The sequence below is a fragment of the Triturus cristatus genome, chromosome 4_2 (assembly GCF_964204655.1).
Source record: "Triturus cristatus chromosome 4_2, aTriCri1.1, whole genome shotgun sequence".
Lineage (NCBI taxonomy): Eukaryota > Metazoa > Chordata > Amphibia > Caudata > Salamandridae > Triturus > Triturus cristatus.
The window spans coordinates 802,180,327-802,199,739 of record NC_140586.1 but is presented as its reverse complement, the minus strand read 5'-3'; the positions used below and the strand labels follow the sequence as shown (position 1 = coordinate 802,199,739).

The following is a 19,413-nucleotide window of genomic DNA, read 5'->3' as shown; positions in this document are numbered from 1 at the left end:
CCCCCTCATCCTCCTCAACCAAACCACCACTTTCAGCACTGTCTCCCACCACACACTCATCGCCAGACTACACAAAACAGGAATACAAGGACCAGCACTCAAATTGATAGCTTTCTTCCTCTCCGGAAGAACATGAGTCAAACTCTTGCTGTTCACATCACATCAGAATCCATGGACATCGTCTGCGGAGTCTCACAGAGATCATCACTTAGCACCACACTTTTCAACATGTACATGACTTTTCTGGCATACATCAGATCCCATGGAACCAGCATAATTTCTTATGCTGACGAGACACAGCTCATTTTTCTCCTCTCAGATGACTCCGTTACTACCAAGACTAACTTCAAACAATGCATGACCAGCGTGGCAAATTGGATGAAAGAAAACTGCCTCGAGCTCAACACCGACAATACCGAAGTGCTGATCTTTGGGAATAAGAGCTCACCTTGGGACTCCACCTGGTGGCCCGCCGATCTTTGACCCACCCCAACCACCCACACTAGTAACCTAAGCCTCATCCTGGACACCATGAAGTCTCAGGTCGTCATCACCTCCTCTTGCTTCCACATCCTACATATGTTACTTAAAAATCACCAGATGTGGCATCACGCAGACCCTAATCCCTAGCAGATTGGAATATAGTAACGTACTTTACACCAGCATTCCAACCCATCTTCAGGCTTCAAACCATCCAAAAGTATAGCCAGACTCTTCCTTGGCCTCCCTGCCAAACACACATCACAACTCCCCTCAGAGAGCTCCACTGGCTTCCCATCGAGAAGCGCTACCAGTTCAAACTTCTCACATATGCATTCAAGACACTACACAACACGGGACCTGCATACCTCAATCATCGGTTTTACTTCCACCATCCCACCAGACATCTTCACTCAGCATCACTCACACACACACAAACTATCCATCCACAGAAGCAGAACGGTAAGTTGATCATTCGCTTAACTAGCCGCTAAATCCTGGAGCGACCTCCCCCAACATCTTGAATTCCTCAAGAAGCTGAAGACCTAGCATTTCAATTAGTCTTCTTGTGGGACCCTCGAGACTGCCTGTATTTAGGCCCAGCCTCACCACACGCATACTTTCAGCTACTCAGCGCCTGGATAAGCAATGCTATACAAATCCACCTTACATTACATTACAGTGTGCTTACGGTGTGTACTGCAACAAACAACAAGGTGATGGAAGGAATGTTTCAATTAATCTCAGCAGCCACAGGTGAACACTCGGGCCATCATTTTTCTCTTACTATGTCGCTGAATTGAGATCCGCAATATGAAAATCAGTCCTGCTCCAATATGAACAGTCTAACCTGAACTGCCTTGGCAGGTCTCCTCCAGATTAGATTTCAGTAGCACTGCATGCGTCTTTATGAGCACAGCCGTGTCTCTGGTTAGCACATAGCATTCCTCCGCCTCACGGTGAGCAGATTCCCATGTATTTAATCTAGCCTTCATTTACTTTAATGCAATGAAGATGCATCTTATGTAGGCCCTGAAGGCCTCTCATAACACTCCACAAATCTAAGCAGGTGAACATTAAAACAGAAATATTCCACGATTGCTGTTTTAACTTTTAATTTAAAAGCTGTGTTTAGTAGCACCTCATAGCAACAGCCTATAGAGTGAGAAACCCCATTAGACCTCACAAGTGAGAGCACTACCAGTGAATGATTCAGCAAGGTGCAGGGCAAGTGTGAGGTCTGGTCCGACCCAATTTACATACATCACAAGAAACCACGCAGAGGTCTAGCAACATCATCATCCTCTTGGGCTTAAAGTAAAATGTGATCTCCGCAGCAGCTCGGTTACTGTATCCCCAAACAACCAAAGTATCTTTTGGTTCCATAATTTGTAAGGATTTTTTGTGCAATAACAATCCACAAACCAGCTACCTCTCCTATCACTCATTGACAGTATGCTTGCTTTTGACCCTGTACAGCTCTCTGCTACCTTTGATGAGGTTCACCCTATACAACTATAACATGCATACATACAGACATTAACACCTCTAAACGAACATTGCCTCTATTTATAGTAAGGTTAAACAATCTTCGCAAAGAAATGTATGTAAAAAAATTTACTTAATTCATTTTATCACTGTGGTAGTTTAAAGGAAGAAAAATTCAGAACGTAATTAAACATTTTGGTGAAAATGTTTAAGGGCCTGAGCGAACAGGGTTACTCCGTTACAAACGACCGATTTCCCATCCGCCAAATTGCATTTCCGTAATAGCCTATGGAACGTGTAATACGGATACTGAGTATCCCATTCGCCAAGATTGTAATCGGGCCCTTAGTCTTTCAAATAATTAGTGCTGCTAAAGTTACGAAAGTAGAAACCCGCAAAGTAAACCTTAGTAAATAAAACAATGTCTCAAAATAATTAATTTTTCACAGTTAATAGAGCAACCACTGTACCTACTTTGTTTACCTGTAATTCAGGTAACCTCTTGAGAGGGTACCTCTGTCTGATCATTTGCCATATAATAAATATTACTCCACTCTGCCAGTGTAGCCCCTTTACCATTGAGCTTATACAAAGGGACAGCCTGACTCGCATACATAGTGTGAGTTGCAACATCATCATTCTGAGTCTTGTTGCAATGCCAGAACGTATAAGATGGCTTTCTTACAAATGTACATTCTGTTACATAAAAAGCATTTTTCAGGAAGAAACACTTCAACAGACTTGTGATCACAGGTAAAATATTAAGGGTAATACAATAAACATAACAAATGTGTCAAGAAATGCCATCAATAATATAGGAGTAACCCTTCTGATAGCAAGCATCCCCGTCGGAGTTGTCTTGAAGGTAAAATTATAATAGTTTTATAAATTCTTAACGAGAGGTACCCATTATATCTATTGCACAAGAATGAAAGCCTGAGTCAGTTCGATCTGTATGCAGGATTGCATCGCACAACAATTGTAAACTTTAACTTTTGCAACCTTCTTTCTGTGGCACCATGTCCACATTTAATCATTGGATTCTTGGCAGAGCTGCAAATTCCTACTCCATTATGTCATTTTATTGAACCAAAAAGGCATGCCGCTTATTTTTCTGGGAGGCGATATTAAATTATTTCAGGATCACTGCCTTATCAAATGGCTCCTATTTTGTATGTATGTATGCTTTTATGTACGAGTATGTATTTGTCAAGTAGGTACCAGGATGGAGAGGAATAGTGCTTAACAAGGGGAGGGCCCCAGGAATATGATTAAGGATAGCTAACTATATTTCAGATGAAAGTTAGGCCTAATTTCTGAATTTAATTGTACTTTTTTTTGGAAACTTCTCTGAATTATAGCAAGTTATATTTTTGTGAATTGGCAACCCACGCTATAAATATATACTGACTTTTAAATGTTTGCATAGTGACGTGTGGTTCTGTGATTATTTCTCTCATTTGAGCAATTACTATTTGAACAAGTTGTTTCTTTCTCTGGTTTAATTATTCCACCATGATCCTGGATCAGTTCCCGCTCAAACACAATCTGTTTTATCACAGTGTAAGCTTATGTCCTTTCAGTCATTTTGTGAGGATGAAGGATGCTTTCAAGCTGCCTAATAACATGCACACTTTTCTGTTATTCCTCCAAGCTTTGTTCTCCATAAATCATTGCCATTAAGCACTCACTTCTCCCACATCTGCTTCTTTAGCTGGGTTTATGAGCCAACATGGATCAAGAGTACCAACCCCCATCCTGATAATTTCATATGAGACTTTCCGCCTTCACGCTGAGGTGCTGCACAAGGGAAATGTCGGACTGGTCATCTGTGACGAGGTGAGTTATTCACGTTACTGCTCAAACCATATTTTTATCACAACAAAGTCTTTGGTTCCTCCATGTACAAAGGACATTTTAATTGTTTACGTGTGGCATTTGCATAAATCAGAAATTATACACTTTGAGCTCCCAATAAATTTAGCAATTATGTGTCCACAACACAAGGGGAGGGATTTTATATTGAGATCCAATTTAAAAGAGTGGACTTTATTGACCGTCATATCTTTTTGTTTTTCTAGTGAGTCTTATTGAGCTTTTATATAATTGCAAATTAACAGCAAAAAAAATTAAAATAAAACCAAATAATCTGCATTATTGAAATCAAACCAAATGAGGTTATTGCTCAATATTTATCAGACTCATCAACAATTAATGTTACCCAAAGATAATGGAGAAGAATGTGGATTAGGAAAGGGTAGAGTGTATGGATTGTCAAGAAAGCTACCATTGACAGTGTGGAGGGGTATGTAACATGTGTCATAGGACGGATCCTATGGAGCAGGGGAACCTAAATGTCAGAGGCCTCCTCGGTATATTTGTCTAACTGACGCCAAGTGCTGTTGGAAAACCTATGGATCGCCTGCAGTGGGGATTGTTAATGGTGTACGCCCCACATGTATGTCACTCATGCCCGCCAAATGTGGAATGAGATAAGATTGGTAGATGTCAAATCCAACAGGATCTTTTTGACTGCTGTGGTTAGCAAAAGGTCCTGTAGAGCGTATTCATCGCGACTAACAGTTGGAGAATGTGGAGCTGCTAATGGGCCAAGGAATTCTGTGGGGAAGTGTAATATGTTCTGTTGTTTTTAAAGCTAACAGATAACCAGCTTGCAATATCTATCCAGTAAGAGTGAACTAATCCACAACTGAAAAATGTGCTCAAATTCCCTTGTTTTTTCTTTAAATTTCCAACATGTGTCAGGGTTGATTCATTTGATTTTGTCCAATCTGCTTGAGGTCCAGTATGATAAGTGGATTGTGTAGAATATTTTTTGGGCAAATATTTTGTATTGAAGGGCTTTGAGGGAAATGGTAGACCACATTTCATCATCCGGGGGTTCTCTATTCAGATTTTTGAAGTGTTTAGCCCATTTGGATGTTGGAGCAGAAACTGGTTTGGTCATGTGAAAATGTAACAATTTGTAGATTTTGGAAGTGGTATGCCCAGATTCAACCATTTTCAAAAGAAGAGAACCTATTTCCAGATCACCAAGAGGGCCTATTTTAGATAATATTTTATTATTCTATATTTTTTTTAATAATGTAGGAATCCAAGTTAGATAGATTTTGTTTGTTTGAGAGTAGCAAAGGATAGTGGGCCTGATGGGAAGTATAAATATTTGACTAGAGTAAATTTAATGACCTATGAAATATCATGTTTATATGTATATTTATTGTATCATATCATGTGCTTTTAAGGCTATTTTCTAGCCAAAGAAAGAAAACTAGAGAAATACCTTTAATGGCCCAGCTTCGATCATAATTCATTAACGAATCAATGTTTATTTTCTTACTATTTCATGGGGATAAAAGATTTGATTTTGAAATACGCTTAGACATTTATTTTGTCTGAAAGGAGGAGTGTCTTCCCTGCATCTGTTAGGATTTGTTTTGAGTGAGATGTGCTAAAGCGGGCCATTGTGAGGGTTCCAATGATGTTTTAAGGGGATGTAGGAAGCTGGCTCTTTATGTAATGGACCAAAACGAGGTGCACTATGTAAAGAGCCCAGGCAAGGCCCATTTGGTTTACAGAGGCACAAATCATAATCCAAATGTTCTCTTTTGTGGTAGCATGGGTAAAGAGTTAGGCTTATTAGAGGGTAATGCTAAGCATTTGTTGTACTAACAGAGGCAATAAATGAGACACACACTAAAGAATAAATCCTAGACTAATTAAGAAAAATAAGTTGTATTTTTATGTATATTTTGTTAGCGAGAACTTTATCAAGTAAATACTTTTTTAAAAGATGAATTTTTATAGGTAAGTAAATAATTCACTTAAATGCGTCTTTATGCAGCAATGCTTCCCTATAGGAGAAAAGGCAACTGTTGCATACAGTTATTTGAGATCGGTTTCTGGGGGTCTACTCTGGGACTTAGGGTAGTAGGGGGCCAAGGTCTAAAGTACCACCAGCAGTTACTCATTACCTGCCCTGGGGCATCCGGGTGCAGAGGTGCTGGTCCGTTTGGGAGCTGTGCTCGCTACGCCGGTAGGAAGAGGGGGGGGCACCTTCAGGCTGCAGAGGGGGACTTGGGAACAAGTCAGTGAGCTCCCAATGGGGGGGCTCGGATCACAAAGGTCCTGGAAACAAAAAGCACAGTTGGTTTGTCGGTACCCGTGCTGGGGCGTTCAGTGCAGAGTGAAAATGTCAGCTGGGCTCTGTGCATCCTAGGGCCTTGTGCTGTCTGTCTTTGGCAGTTGAGGGAGCAAAATCAGGACAGCTGGGCCACTCTTGAAGTGTGTCTCTTTGGTGCTGGAGTGCGGATTGCACTCTCACGATCTTTGTTTGCTGCAAGAGGTCCGGTACTTCGGGTATTGGTCCTGTGCAGCTCTGGTTGGTCCGTACTCCTCTCACTAGGTGGAAGAATAGATCTGACCTTCAGGAGCACAGGTGTCTCTTCCTGTGGGGCTGCTACATCGGGCTGACCGGTGAGCGCAACTCGGTGAACCGGACTTTGCTTGTGGACTGCAGGGGAGTAGCGCCTCTACTCCAAGGGAGATTACTGGCAATTTGCAAAGGGCTAGCAGTCTCCCGGGGTTCTTGGAAGATGGGCAGCTGCAGGACGAATCGCTGATCACCATTGTCGAGACTTTGTGCAGCGAGGGTTTTGTGCCAAAAGTCCACAGCAAGTCTTCAGTTCTTGCTTTTCTCTTTGTCCTTTTCTCATTGATCCATTAAATCTAAGTTACTGGTGTCAGTGGTGCCACCTAAATACTCAATTTAGGGGCGTTACGGGGAGTGAGGTAGTTACCAATGGGCTACTTACCTTTAGGGTGACTACACCATCTATATGACCACTTCATCTGGGAAGTGGGTGTAACGCTGACCCAGAGAGCCTAGTTCCGCCAAAACTAAGATGATGGAAATTGTAAAAGTCATGTCCACATCAGATAGCCCACCTTAGGAGTGGTACTGGCCTGAAAGGGGAGCACGCCACCTGACTAGCTAATTTCCCCGCCTGTCCTGATGTTAAATAGGCCTGGAGCAGGTGGGTGGCATTCCCCTGTCTGGGGAAGTTTTGGGTCGCGTATCTAAAGCATCGGAAGCCTCTGAAGCCTCCTGCCTTGATATGCTGATCACTTAGCCATCCTGCTTGGAGAAGGTGACAACACCTCCGGCCGAAGCAGACATTGTTATTTCCCTCAGAGTGCACGGGCTCTCACTTGCAGAGGGGGGTCAAAAACCTGTCTGTGGTGGCAGGCTGGTCTACACCAGTCAGCCAGAGCACTAGTAGTCAGTAGGTTTTCAGGGGGCACATCTAAGATGCCGTCGGGTGCATGTGTTAATAAATCCATCACTGAAAGCAGTGTGGGATTTAATACGAGATGTTTATACCAAGTTTCAGTTAAGCCATCATTTAGCTGGGGAATTCGTTGATACCGGTGTCCAGCACATGCACTCAATGTCCACTTGTAATATCTAACAATCGATTCACAGGGCAAAACTGCTCAATCAAATATATCCACACATGTAGCATAGTGCACCCTGCCTTAGGGCTGTAAGGCCTGCTGTAGGGCTGACTTACCTATACTGCATGCAGGGTCTGCAGGCATGGCACACAGAATGTGTGCCATGTCGTGTCTACACTTTTCTCTGCACCAGGGCATACAGCCTGCAATGGCAGTTTGCATGTTGGTGCTGAGGGGGTCCCTTAGGGTGGCATAATGCATGCTGCAGGCCTTGGGGACCCTCTATTAGCCTCTCTGCCCTAGGTACCAGGGATAGCATTTACTAGGGACTTACAAGGGGTGCTAAAGGTATTTCCAATTGGGGGAACAGTTGTATAGTTTTAGGGAAAGAGATCTGGCACTGGGGACCTGGATAGCAGGAACCCATTACACTTCTGTCAATATTGCATCTGATACCAGGCAAAAAGTGGGGGTGACCATGTCAAAAACGTTTTTCTACAGGGGAGAAGAAGTGTAACCCTAAATATAAAGCCAGAGGGGTTGCGAAACTGGGTTCTAAATAGACCAATGTGCTCCTTGAGTGGCCAGGAATGCAGTTTGGTAGTTAAACCAGTTAGGGAATTTACATCCTCCGGCACTGAAGTGTAAACTCAATTTTTTTGTAGGAAAAGTTGACTTTTTTTGTTGACCCATATGAATGAGGGTGTTATTTTTCCAGTGAGGTGAAGACACAGTTAGATAATAATACCAGCAGCATGCTAGAAATAAAATTGATCAAAGGAGTGATCATCATTTGCAGACTTTCAACTGAGCCCCACCACAAAATATGTATAGAGGAGAAGGCGTCCAACAAGATTTTTTTCCAGTGCTTTTTATTTTCATTCAACGCGCAAGGAGATAGTCACTCGAAAACCATATGCCAAGGTATGTAATAGGATGAGACTGGCAGTAGGTTCCTGACTACCTAGGCATAAGGGGGAGACAACTCACATTTAAAGGAAGGACTTCTGTCTTTCTCTGTTCAGACTGTATGGTGAAACCTCGGAGAAGCAATGTATGATTCCTAACATCGTAGGAATGGTGGAATCAGCATTTTCAGAAAACAAGAAATTGTCTTTGGCATTTGCTGCAGTTTTAAGCTGAACCACATCAAAACAGAATCCCTGGATATCAGTGGAATCATTTAGTAGCTTCAGGGGAGGAGCAATACCTGACAGAAACAAAAAAAGAGAAAGAGGACAGCCTGTTGAAGTCGGAAGGCATCTAATAAAAAGCAATTGATTCTCGCTTTGGCTGTAGACAGCCATAACCATTTTTGTTAATTGAAAGCCAAAACTATAATGGTATAGAACTGCTTCTAGGAAAGACCAGGTCACCTTATCAAAAGCTTTTTCTACATCTAGATCTATGGCAACTGCAGGGGACGCAATAAGGCGGGCTTTTTTGATTATATGACAAAATACAACACCTGGTTGTCTTTTACCAATGTACCTCTTAAGAAGCCTGATTGAGATCTATGTACCAACATGATATTTGTTTCAAAGCATTTTAAAGTAAAGTAATTAAAGTGAACGGTCTGTAGTTTTTCGTGTCCGTACGTATTTACCATCTGTCTGGATTTTGCCTTTCATCTCCTCCGCAGCTGTACCAGAAACCTTATATGAGTGGACATAGTAGTGAAAGGCTTGAAGTGGAGAGAAAATTGTAGGCAATACGATTTTATAGAAGCCGATTAGAAGTCCATAAGAGTCAGGGGCCTTGCCACTGGAAATTGACTTATTAGCATGTCAACTTTTTTTCATAATCGGTTTGTTGAGAGTAGTTGTATCTAAGTCAGATGCTCAGATGGGGTGTAATTTATCATCTAGAAATTGTCAACGCACTTATTTAGCAGTTAGGGTGGTTGGTTTGTATAGTGAAGCATAGAAGTTTTTAAATATGTTAGGTATTTCTTTAGTTTTAACTTTAGTGATTCTGTCCATGCCTTTGATGTTGGTAATCAGTGATTTGTTTCTTTTAAATTTGAAGTAGGCTGCTAGTGCTTCACCGTGTTTATTGAGATAAATTCTTTTTTAGCTTTCTGCATATTGACCCCTAAATGAGCTTAATTACTAACTATTTTATTATCTTCATATTTCAAGTGTATATCAAACAGTATAGAGTCTTTGGTTGTCTCTATTTTAATTCCGTTCCTTCAGTTTCAACATTGAGTCAAGAGAGCTCTTAACAATTTATTTTTCCTAGCAATTTTGATAGTTGCTAGTTCTCTGGTGAAACCTTTTAAGGTATCCAATAAGGTGGAATGGCAAGAAACAAAATGAATTTTCTTGAGTGAATAATTTTAATTCCCTTGTGATAATCTTGACTTCCAAATTTTCCTCTAACAGTTCTGTATTAAAATGCTAAGCATTATTTTTCTCAAGGCCCTGGGTAATGTGGATAGTTGTGGATATCGCAGAATGGTCATATATAACTGTGGGTTAAATTGCAGCATCACTGAACAATTGGAGAATGGTGATATCGCCCAATAAATAGTGTATGCGTGAATAGCTCAAATGTGGCGTGGATTGAAATGTGAAGTTGTGTACAGCCGGATTAAAGGGCCTCAAAACCATCATGGAGCTTGTGGCTTTGACAAATATTCTGTAAGTCCCTATGTGCTTGTGGTGGTCTGAATTTGGAAGATGAGTATCTGTCTAGGATTGGATCCATGAGGATATTAAATTCTCCCCCACAGATAATGGAAGCATTTTGTAGAAGGAGAACTAATTCTGAACTTAGGGAGTCCCAACAGGGGTTTATCCATTAATTTAAAACCTAAAGATTTTCTCCATTTTTTGTGTCTAGTTAGGAGCCATCTATACTCATCATCTTGCTTAGTGGTGAATATTGATAGGCCTGAGCATTTAGAAAGCAGAGTGAAAACCCCATTTTTTTTTTGCCGCCGCTTCTGAACAGTGGGATGTCCTCTACCGAACCTGATCTCATAGACTGCACCTCTCAATATGTGATTTTTGTTTCCTGTAAGAATACAAAGTCAATTTTTAATTTACTACACACTATTCACAAATTTTCCTTCTTTTTGCCTGGTGATTCAGGTTTTTTGAGTTAAGGGATACTACTTTAATTGTACTCATGAGGCCAAAGGTAAGTTTGGTAGATGAGACCTGGTGCTATGTTGGTGCCTCATAAGCCTGGATGACACCTGTGCCTCTCTGTACAGGGGCACGATAACCAACAATGGGGGGTGCCAGGGCATGATGGGGAGGGGAGATACCAACAATCAAAGAAGAGAAACAAAAGAACACCAATAAGCCTCCCCATCCTGCACATTAGAAAGAAAGATACAAAGGCCCTTTGAAATCCCAAGGATGTAGTAATGTGGTACCATTAGCAGTGGTAAAATTTGTTGAACACAGTAACCCAAGTCATGAGACCCAAGACCGCAGAGAATACATTAACTTGTAAAAAAAAAAACATGCGCTCTTCTGACCATATGTAACATAGCCATATTAGGTGGTGAAAGTCGTGAGCAGATAATATCTATATTTAAAATAACCATACCAGAAGAGCAATACGCGAACAGACAATAAAGATTAAACAACCTTAATAATGAAGTATAGATTGATGTTTAAAGGGTTGGGTGATTGAAGCAAACAAGGGTAAGTTAACAGTCTTACATGCTACTTTATTGGTGTGCACATGGCAGTCGTCACAGTGGCATGATCGACTAATATAGACATTCCAAATGTAGCTTACAGGAATATATCTTTTTGGCCAAGTAAATTGGGTTGGCCCCCAGACCCTTCAACAACTGTGCAGGGTTTAGGAGCTCTTTTGGACAGCTCCCTGGCCCAATCAATGAATATGGCCCATACTTGTTTCACCCACATTTGTCTTCTGAAAAAGATTATCTTCATTTATAACTCTTTGCATGCACCAGTAGCAACCGTTATCATTCAATCATGTCTTGACTCTGTTAATTCAATCCACCTGGAGCTCCAGACAAAAGCATATGTCAACTGCAACTTGTTCAGAATGTTGAGGTACAAGTGCTTACAAAGACTGCCAGAAAAGTCAGCAAACCAATTCTTGTTTGCCACCACTAGGACCAGAACAGTCTCTGATGGAGAGTGCTTTTTAGGTCGATCCCTGAGCCACTGCGCAAGCGCTGCTCTAGGGTTGATCTGTGTTGGTAGAGTATGGACGAGAAGCCACGCCCACTCCCCGGCCCATCTTTTTTATTGGCTTGTGTCTTTGACCTTTGCTAAATGCTGCCTTCTGATTGGTTTGTAGGCCTGTTAGTCCCTCCTTATGACGGCCATGTCGTCATTTGTATCCTTCCATGGCTACTGGCCCCTTTACTTCGAGTACTATTTTCTTCCCGTGCCTTCTCACCGCCTCCCCCCCCCACTCGCAGTTCGTGCCTTCTTGCCCCCACACTCCCATTCGTGCCTTCTCGCCCCCTCCCGCACTCCCATTCGCAATGCAATAGGTCTCGCGTAAATGCGAGTCCTGTTGCATTGCAAATGATTCTTCTACAGCAGCCGCAAAGCTGTAGAACTCTTCGCCCTCGAGTTTGCGGGCAGAAACATCTAACCTATTTTTGACACTAGATGGAAACCAGACTTTTTAGTAATTGGGTATCTTTCAACATTTATCTCTAGTCGCAGTTGGGGTTTATAGTTGTATCTTCCTAAAGCAGCAAGAAGCATCATCTATGTACGAGCACAATACAAGTAAATTATAACATTACTTCTATGTTCGGAGCAAATTGCTACCTTTTTAGGAATTAATAAACCTACACAGGGAAAACCATCTTGTAATGCACCCAAGCATTGCCCTAATAGTGGATTTGCTTATATTGAGAGTGCCACTAAATGGCAGAATTTCTCTGAGTATATCGCACTTTTCTTGATTAAGTGAATGAGGAAACTAATTTTGGCTTCTCAAACGATGTTTTTTGCACTTGGGTGTACAACCACTATTCAGGCCCGAGGTGACCTTTTAGGATTCTTGTTGGTTACTTGGATAGCTCTCACTTGTGAACAGACCACCATTGCTGTGACCATGGACATGCCTTGGACCAAGTTTATAATCAACCCTCAGTTTTTATATGCAAGCTGAGGGAAATGTTCATGTACCTTGTACATTTTGCTGCTGAATTAATTGTGATGAATCTATTTCTGCTCATTGTGCCTTTCTGTTTTTGTCCAGGGACATCGGCTGAAGAACTCTGAAAATCAGACATACCAAGCCCTTAACTGCTTGAAAACCACTCGCCGTGTGCTCATTTCGGGGACACCTATTCAGAATGATCTTCTTGAGTATTTTAGTCTTGTGCACTTTGTCAATGCAGGCATTCTTGGTAAGTGAAATCGCATGTAATGCAACGTGAATGGTTTGAAACATACCTTCTATAAAGAAAAATACCAGCCATTTCTCTGTTTATGGAGATTCTGGATGGGCCAGGAGCTGGTACTAGAATAAGAATTTGTGTAGTCTTTTATATTCTTTTTAAGATTACAACTATGCCTCGGTTTAGTTTAAAAATTGTCTAGGGAGTAGCCCTTAAATTAATGATTTCTTCCCGTATTTGCTCCTTTAAGTTTATATTGCAAAGGGAAAAATACCAGCTCTTTTTGATTTTTCTCTCTCTTACTGAGACCTTAAATGGTAAAGGCTTAGGATTTCCCTTCAATTTAGCTGTACTGCACAAACTATTCTGATGTACATTTTCCAGCAGATTCATCACTTTATAAATGTCCTCCAGGTGCCAGGCTGGATCTGGAAACTTCCCCACCCCTTCCAGTTATGGCTCTCTAGCTCAACCAGGTGGTGCCACACCTCTCCAGCTTCCTCAGGTCTGATGGCATCCGGCTAAATTGGTGCCATCTGGCATCAGTTCCTGTTTTTCCATGCCTCGTTGATGTGGTTCTAAATTTCTTCTTTGCTATATAATGGCAAAAATCCACAGCGAATCCAGCAGAGCTAAGTCAGATGTCACATCCTAAGGTCTTGGGGTGCACACTCTATTGACAATGTCACTAAAAGATGGCCTTATCAGATCTACATGACATCTTGTTTAGAGGTCTGCAACTGTTGCTCTTCAGTGCACTCAAAGGCTGTCAGGGTGAGGGAGACCAAACTATTCTTGGCAAGGGCATGCAGGATTTGTCAGAAATGGTTTCTGTCTCCCCCCCCCCCCCCCCCCCCTCCCCCTCTCCCATTCATGTAAGGAAGCTATTCCCTCAAAGGATGAGCCTGCCAAAACCACACAAAAAAACACCAACGTTGAGAGAAGTCCTCTTAATCCCAGGACCATTCAGAGATACATTTGCTCCATTCCCTCACTACGATTTCTTCCTCATCGTCGGAGCTGATTCTGGTGAAGGTGCAGGCAGAGTTCCCAACTCAATCCTTTCCAGGTTGAGGCCTTTCACTAGGTCATATTGTCCGCATGTCCCGATTGCCTCTGGTCCTCGCCCTGGTGCCTTCCAAATCTCCACAGGGTCTGGCCTTGGCTCCTCACCAGAAGAACTTCTATCTACCAGGCTCCAGCCCTTGCACCTTCAACACTTCATATGACGCTATCATTGCTGCCACCTTTGCATCTGTTATTTGTAACGCTTCTACCTTTGAAGACGGCAGACATTATTTTAGTGGTGAAAGAAAAGGCTTGTGCCTGCTTGAATGACAGACCTGTCTCAGGACCTCCCAGGTGCTCAGAGATTTGCTCTAGTGAAGGACTGAAACCCTCTTTATATTACAGATGCTGGTGTTTACGTAGACCTACAAAATGTAAGTTGCCTTGACATGCAACCAGGCCCTTCAGGCCATCCTGCAGAAGAAGTCTTTTAAGTTTCCTCTGTGGGATGGAAAGCAGTTGAAGCACTTGAATTTCCCTTGCCAGCTGCTGAAATTAAGTCTAACATCTTCATTGAAATCTCGCAGTTGCCCTCAGCGGTGGGGAGAAGGGAGACTCCTTTCTGGAATGCTTGAGGACTGGACACGCCATGGCATACTCTCGGGGTCTCTACAAGGACAACCCTCACAGCAACCGCTTAATCGCTGTTTTCAGGAAAGCGGTGGACTTCCAGAATGCCAGCATCAGCCTCTCTGGCCTTCAATTTCTGCTGAATCTTCATTCTCAAAATCTTCGAATCTTACCACCAGCTTCGGTTGGGAGAAGGGTGCACAATTTACCACCATTTGGGAAACGCTCATGGCTGATCGCTGGGTCCTCCAGCTTGTTTGCAAGTTAAATTCTCTCCCCCTCATGTCCTCCCCACCAGACTGCCCTCTCTCAGACATAAGCCTCAAACATGCAAATGGATGTTCTTATGCTTTTGAGCAAAGGGGCCAAGGTAGTGGTGCCCTTGGAGAGGGTTGCAGTATTTTATTTCCTTTACATTTTGGGTCTCAAGAAGGACAGGCTACTAGGACCATTGTGATCAACGGCTCTTAAATCTTTTTATTGGACTGAACAAATACAAAATGCAGTCTTTGAACCAGATTCTACTAGCCTTCAATGCAGGGATTGATTTTTGTCCAGGGGCGAAGGCGGAGTAGGGTTGTCCCACTGCTCAGAACAGTGAAAAAAGGGAAAATAAAATGATAATAACTTTGTTATTATCATTTTATTTTTTAGCATCTGGGCCAGGTTATGGCGGGGCGGACTGGGGTCACAGGGGGAGGAGTGTTGGGCACACTCTAAATGGACATGAAGGTTTGGCCGGCCATCTTGAGCCGGTCAAACAGTCATGCGCACTTTGCATGTTCCCCACCTGGCTGTAATGCACAGGTTGTGGGGAACATGCACAGGTTCATAGTCCCCGTCTGAGCGCCAAAACATGGCGCTCGGACCAATCACAACGCAGCGTTGTGATTGGCTTAGGGGAGCCTGTGTGCTTTCTGCTTCCATACCTTGTCGGAAGGAAAGCGAAGGAGATACACGGCCGACCGAAGAGGTGTAGGGTTTTTTTTTTAGGTTTTTTTTTCCCCCTCGCCCCACCACCCCCGATCCCTGCCAGCCCCCTCTGTTTTTGTCCATGGATCTTCATCTACCTATCTTCCATTTTCACAGGCATTCTTCAGATTCACCTGGTGAAAAAGGGGTGTCTTGCGCTAGTCATGAAACATCTACAAATACCCTTCTGCTCAACTTTAGTTTTTGTATCCATGCCCAAAAGTCCCACTTTGCCCCTGACTCAGAGGCTGACCATTCCTGCTTGAATGCATTTCCTCTTCCTCAGTGGATCCAAAACCTTCAGAATCATTTCCTTAATATCTGCATCAAACTCCCATCTCCGTTCTGTAAGTCTTCTGCCTGGTGGGTCTGAAGGCCTTGTGCAGCCACTTGGTGCTTTACATCAGATCGCATATTAAGGCACTTCATTGGTGCCTGAGATGGCAGTGGCTCCAGTATCAAAGTAGCCTCTTGGTAGAGTACATCTTTGACTGTTCTTTCTGCTCTGCATGAGTAGGTGTTTGCTCCATTGGTGGAGGTGTCCCTTCAATCTGTCAGTGTGTCATCCCTTCAGTCCTCTGCAGTTCTAGGCCCCTCTTGTTAGGGACACTTTCTTGGTGCTCATCTGGGCGAGATGACCGCTCAAGGCCTTTTGTCTGCAAGAGAATAATAGCTGCACATGAATGTGCTGTAGTCACAGACAGATAGCCTTGTACTGAAGACATGTCTTCCTTCAGTCTCAGCAGCACCATTCCAGTTGTGTAAGGCTTGTAACCAACGTCCATTACATCAAGAGACCGGGAGGTTTGTGTCCTGTACCCCATGTTAGGAGTGTTATGCCTGTCGTGGTAGGTTCTGTAGCAGGGTATGTTCCTAGTAGCAGAACAATTTGTGGGCACCCTCAAGGTACAGGTGAATGCACTGACTCCCCTCTCACTGGAGGACCAAGAGTGGGAGCTTAATTCCAAAGTGACAGAGAAGATCTTCAGATCGGCTTGTTAATCTAAACCTACTTATTACGCCCCTGAATTAGAAGTGTTCTCAGTTTTGCACCATAACGTCTCCAAATGGTACCCTTGGTGCTGGCTTCTGCTTTACACTTTCCCACCAAACCAACTTCTTAGGAAGGGTCTAGGAGAAGAATCGAGCATAACTGATTCTGATTGCCCTCCAACTCTTTCTCCCTATCAAAATTCTCAGATGCTTCAGTGCACTTATGGTGATTGAGTGAGGCCGATTAAATGCCTAGATTCGTAGGTCACCAGTAACAGTAAGTCTACTAAAAGGCCTGTTCTACTCGTTTTCTCTCATGTTTTATAATGTTTTGCAATGGGATTTAAATGTGCCTTTAACCTTTCTTACAGGTTCATCATTAGAACTATTGACTTTAGGTCTGGCCACTTTCAATGTTTTATGTTCCGACAAGCTGGTACTTTGCACTTGTGCTTCCTTCTTACAGATGGTCGTTTTTCATCGCTGTGACTCTTCCCCAGCAACGACTGTAAGAGTACATATACTTGGCAGACTGCACTAGAAAATACAGAGTGGACAATGTGCTCTATATCCGCTTTGCAGAAGTCAAGAAATGCAAGGCGGTCACCGAACATACAATATCAGATTGGCTCATCTTTTGTATCAAGTTCTGTTACGCCTTAGCAGTCATTCACACCCCAGAAGGGGCATGACAGCTTCCACAGATCTCATCAGCAGCACCCTGAAGTAGATCAGCTGGGTGGCCACATGCTGTTTGTTGCACACCTTTGCAAAACATTAGTCTTTCCGAGCTCATGCACACAGTGAAGGATAGTTTGCCTGGATTTGTGTAAGAAGATGCCAAGTGTTTCCCACACCCACAGGTCTATGCCAGGCACAAATGATGTATCCACGGTACCCTCCTCAGAATAATTTCTAGACCTATGGAACAACAGAAGAGCACTGGACCTGAAAAGAGTTCTGATGACCTGCCTTTTTCTCCCTCTTGTACCCAAGACAAGGATGTGGACTCCAAGGGTCATAAGGATGATGTCCTGTTTATGCTACATAGCCACAACAAGCTACAAGAGTCTTTTTTCAGTAACTGCCCTATTCACCAGTTCTAACTGGACCAGCCTTGGACCCTGCCACTTGCCTCTGCTGGAGTGAGTTTTGACCCCCAAATGCTGCCCCAAGGCCATGCTAGACTCCTGTGAATGTGTACTCCTCCTAACAAATCGTGAAACCTGATACCTAGATACTTTATCGCTCCAAAGACCTCCAGAAGACCGGAACCAATCAGTCAATTTCATCTGACAAAGGTGCATTGCTATTGGGCCAGATATTCACGTTGCTCCCACTCCGAGCATTTCTGCAGAATCAAATGCGATTGAGCAGGACCTTGCAGAGAAGGTATCCCACCTCAAGACCTCGTCCAGCCGCTGTGCAACAACATGGAGCCCTCTTAAGCCACAGGCTGCTACCTTGCCCTACTGAGGATTTTTGACTTCTAGTTCAGAGACTAGAAATAAAACTTCTGACCGGGTCAAAAAGTACTCTACTTTTCTAAATTTGTTTGAGATTTTAATTGTGATGTGATTTGACTTTATTATGGTTTTGGTACTTTTCAGGTCTCTAGTTGGCAGAGGTATGCGCCATGTCCAAGTAGGGACCGCAATTCTAGTCCGGGTAAGTCAGTCACACACTTAAATCGGCCCATGCTCACCCTCTGGTAGCTTGGCACAGAGCAGTCAGGCTTAACATAAGAGGCAATTTGTAAAGCAGTTGTGCATACGTAGATACAGTAACACAGCGAATACACCACAAAAAAGACTCCACAGTGAGGTATGAAAATAGTATCTCTTTTACTCTTCTAAGCAAGATAAAAACGATAAGCATCTAATTAAAGCATCTCAAGTTACGAATACTTCAAGAATGTAGAATGCTGAAAGGGCCCTTGTGTTTTCAGTAGTTTCTTTGCGGTTACGCGGGGAAATGACGGCGATCCATGCCATGGATCAGGAACAGACTTTCTCCCCATGGTTAGCGCGAAGCAATGCTTCCAAAGTTATTAGTTAAAATGCAATGTCAAGTTTGCGGGAGACTGATCTACTCGCTGCGTTTAGTGCCGCCCGCGAGCGCTCTGGTGGACGGCAGGCATGTCTTAAGTTCCAAAGTGCACATTGCATTTCTCAGGTGGGAGGTTGCAGTGGTGCCGTCGACCTCTGGGTTGGTACCCATGTTGCTGGGATCTACCCTAGCTGGATACGATATGGTGATTTGAGTCACGGAGGGCAGGCACCCGTCTTTCCTTGACACTTACAGAATGCGCAGGGTCGTGCTTTACTGCCTTTGGGCGCTGCAGCTTCGGCGAAATTGACAAGTACGACGGTCTGTGCTCGAGCATGCAAGCACATCGGTTCTTGATCAGTGCACCACACTGATGCAAAGGCCTGGGACTGTTTGAGGGCAAGTCAGGCTGAGCCAGACTCTGATTAGCAGAGCCTAGCAGCGGTCATTTGTGCGAATTAAATATTTCATGACCCTGAGATTGTCTGAAAAGGGGGCAAGCCAGCATGCCCTTGGAGTTACTTGGGTTTCCAAAGGTTGTAGAGAACAGGTCCAGTCCTTCTCACCGCCCAGGTCAGAGGCAGCAGGCCAACACAGCAGACCAGGTAGCAAAGTGGTAGCCCCTCCTGTAGCACAGCTTCTTTTTGGCAGAGTCTCCTTAGGACCCCAAAAGTGAACTAGTGAGTGAGGGTCATAGACCAAATACTTGTACCCAAATGTGTCCTTGAAGTGGAGGGGACAGCAAAGCCTTTGTGGTTCACAAGCCTCCTTCCAGCCCAGCTCTGTCTGCTAGCCTATCTGTGGGGGTATATCAGTGTTTGTGTGAGGTCAGACCACTACCTATTCGGTTTATGTCCGCTCCTCCCCTCCCTCTTGCCGAGGAAGACCCATCAGTATGCAGATTCAGTTGAGTGTCATGTACTTGTGGCTGTCTAGAGGGAATTCACAAAGTGTAGCTG

At 43.4% G+C, this 19,413-nt stretch overlaps 1 protein-coding gene across 1 annotated transcript in view; it reads left to right on the top strand.

Moving 5' to 3' along the window:
- Positions 1 to 19,413, top strand: part of RAD54L (RAD54 like) — a 186,171-nt gene that overhangs the window by 82,226 nt on the left and 84,532 nt on the right. The window contains exons 8-9 of the mRNA XM_085602752.1: positions 3,683 to 3,807; positions 12,661 to 12,811. Coding sequence (XP_085458878.1) covers positions 3,683 to 3,807; positions 12,661 to 12,811 — 276 coding nt within the window. The remainder of the gene's footprint in view (positions 1 to 3,682; positions 3,808 to 12,660; positions 12,812 to 19,413) is intronic.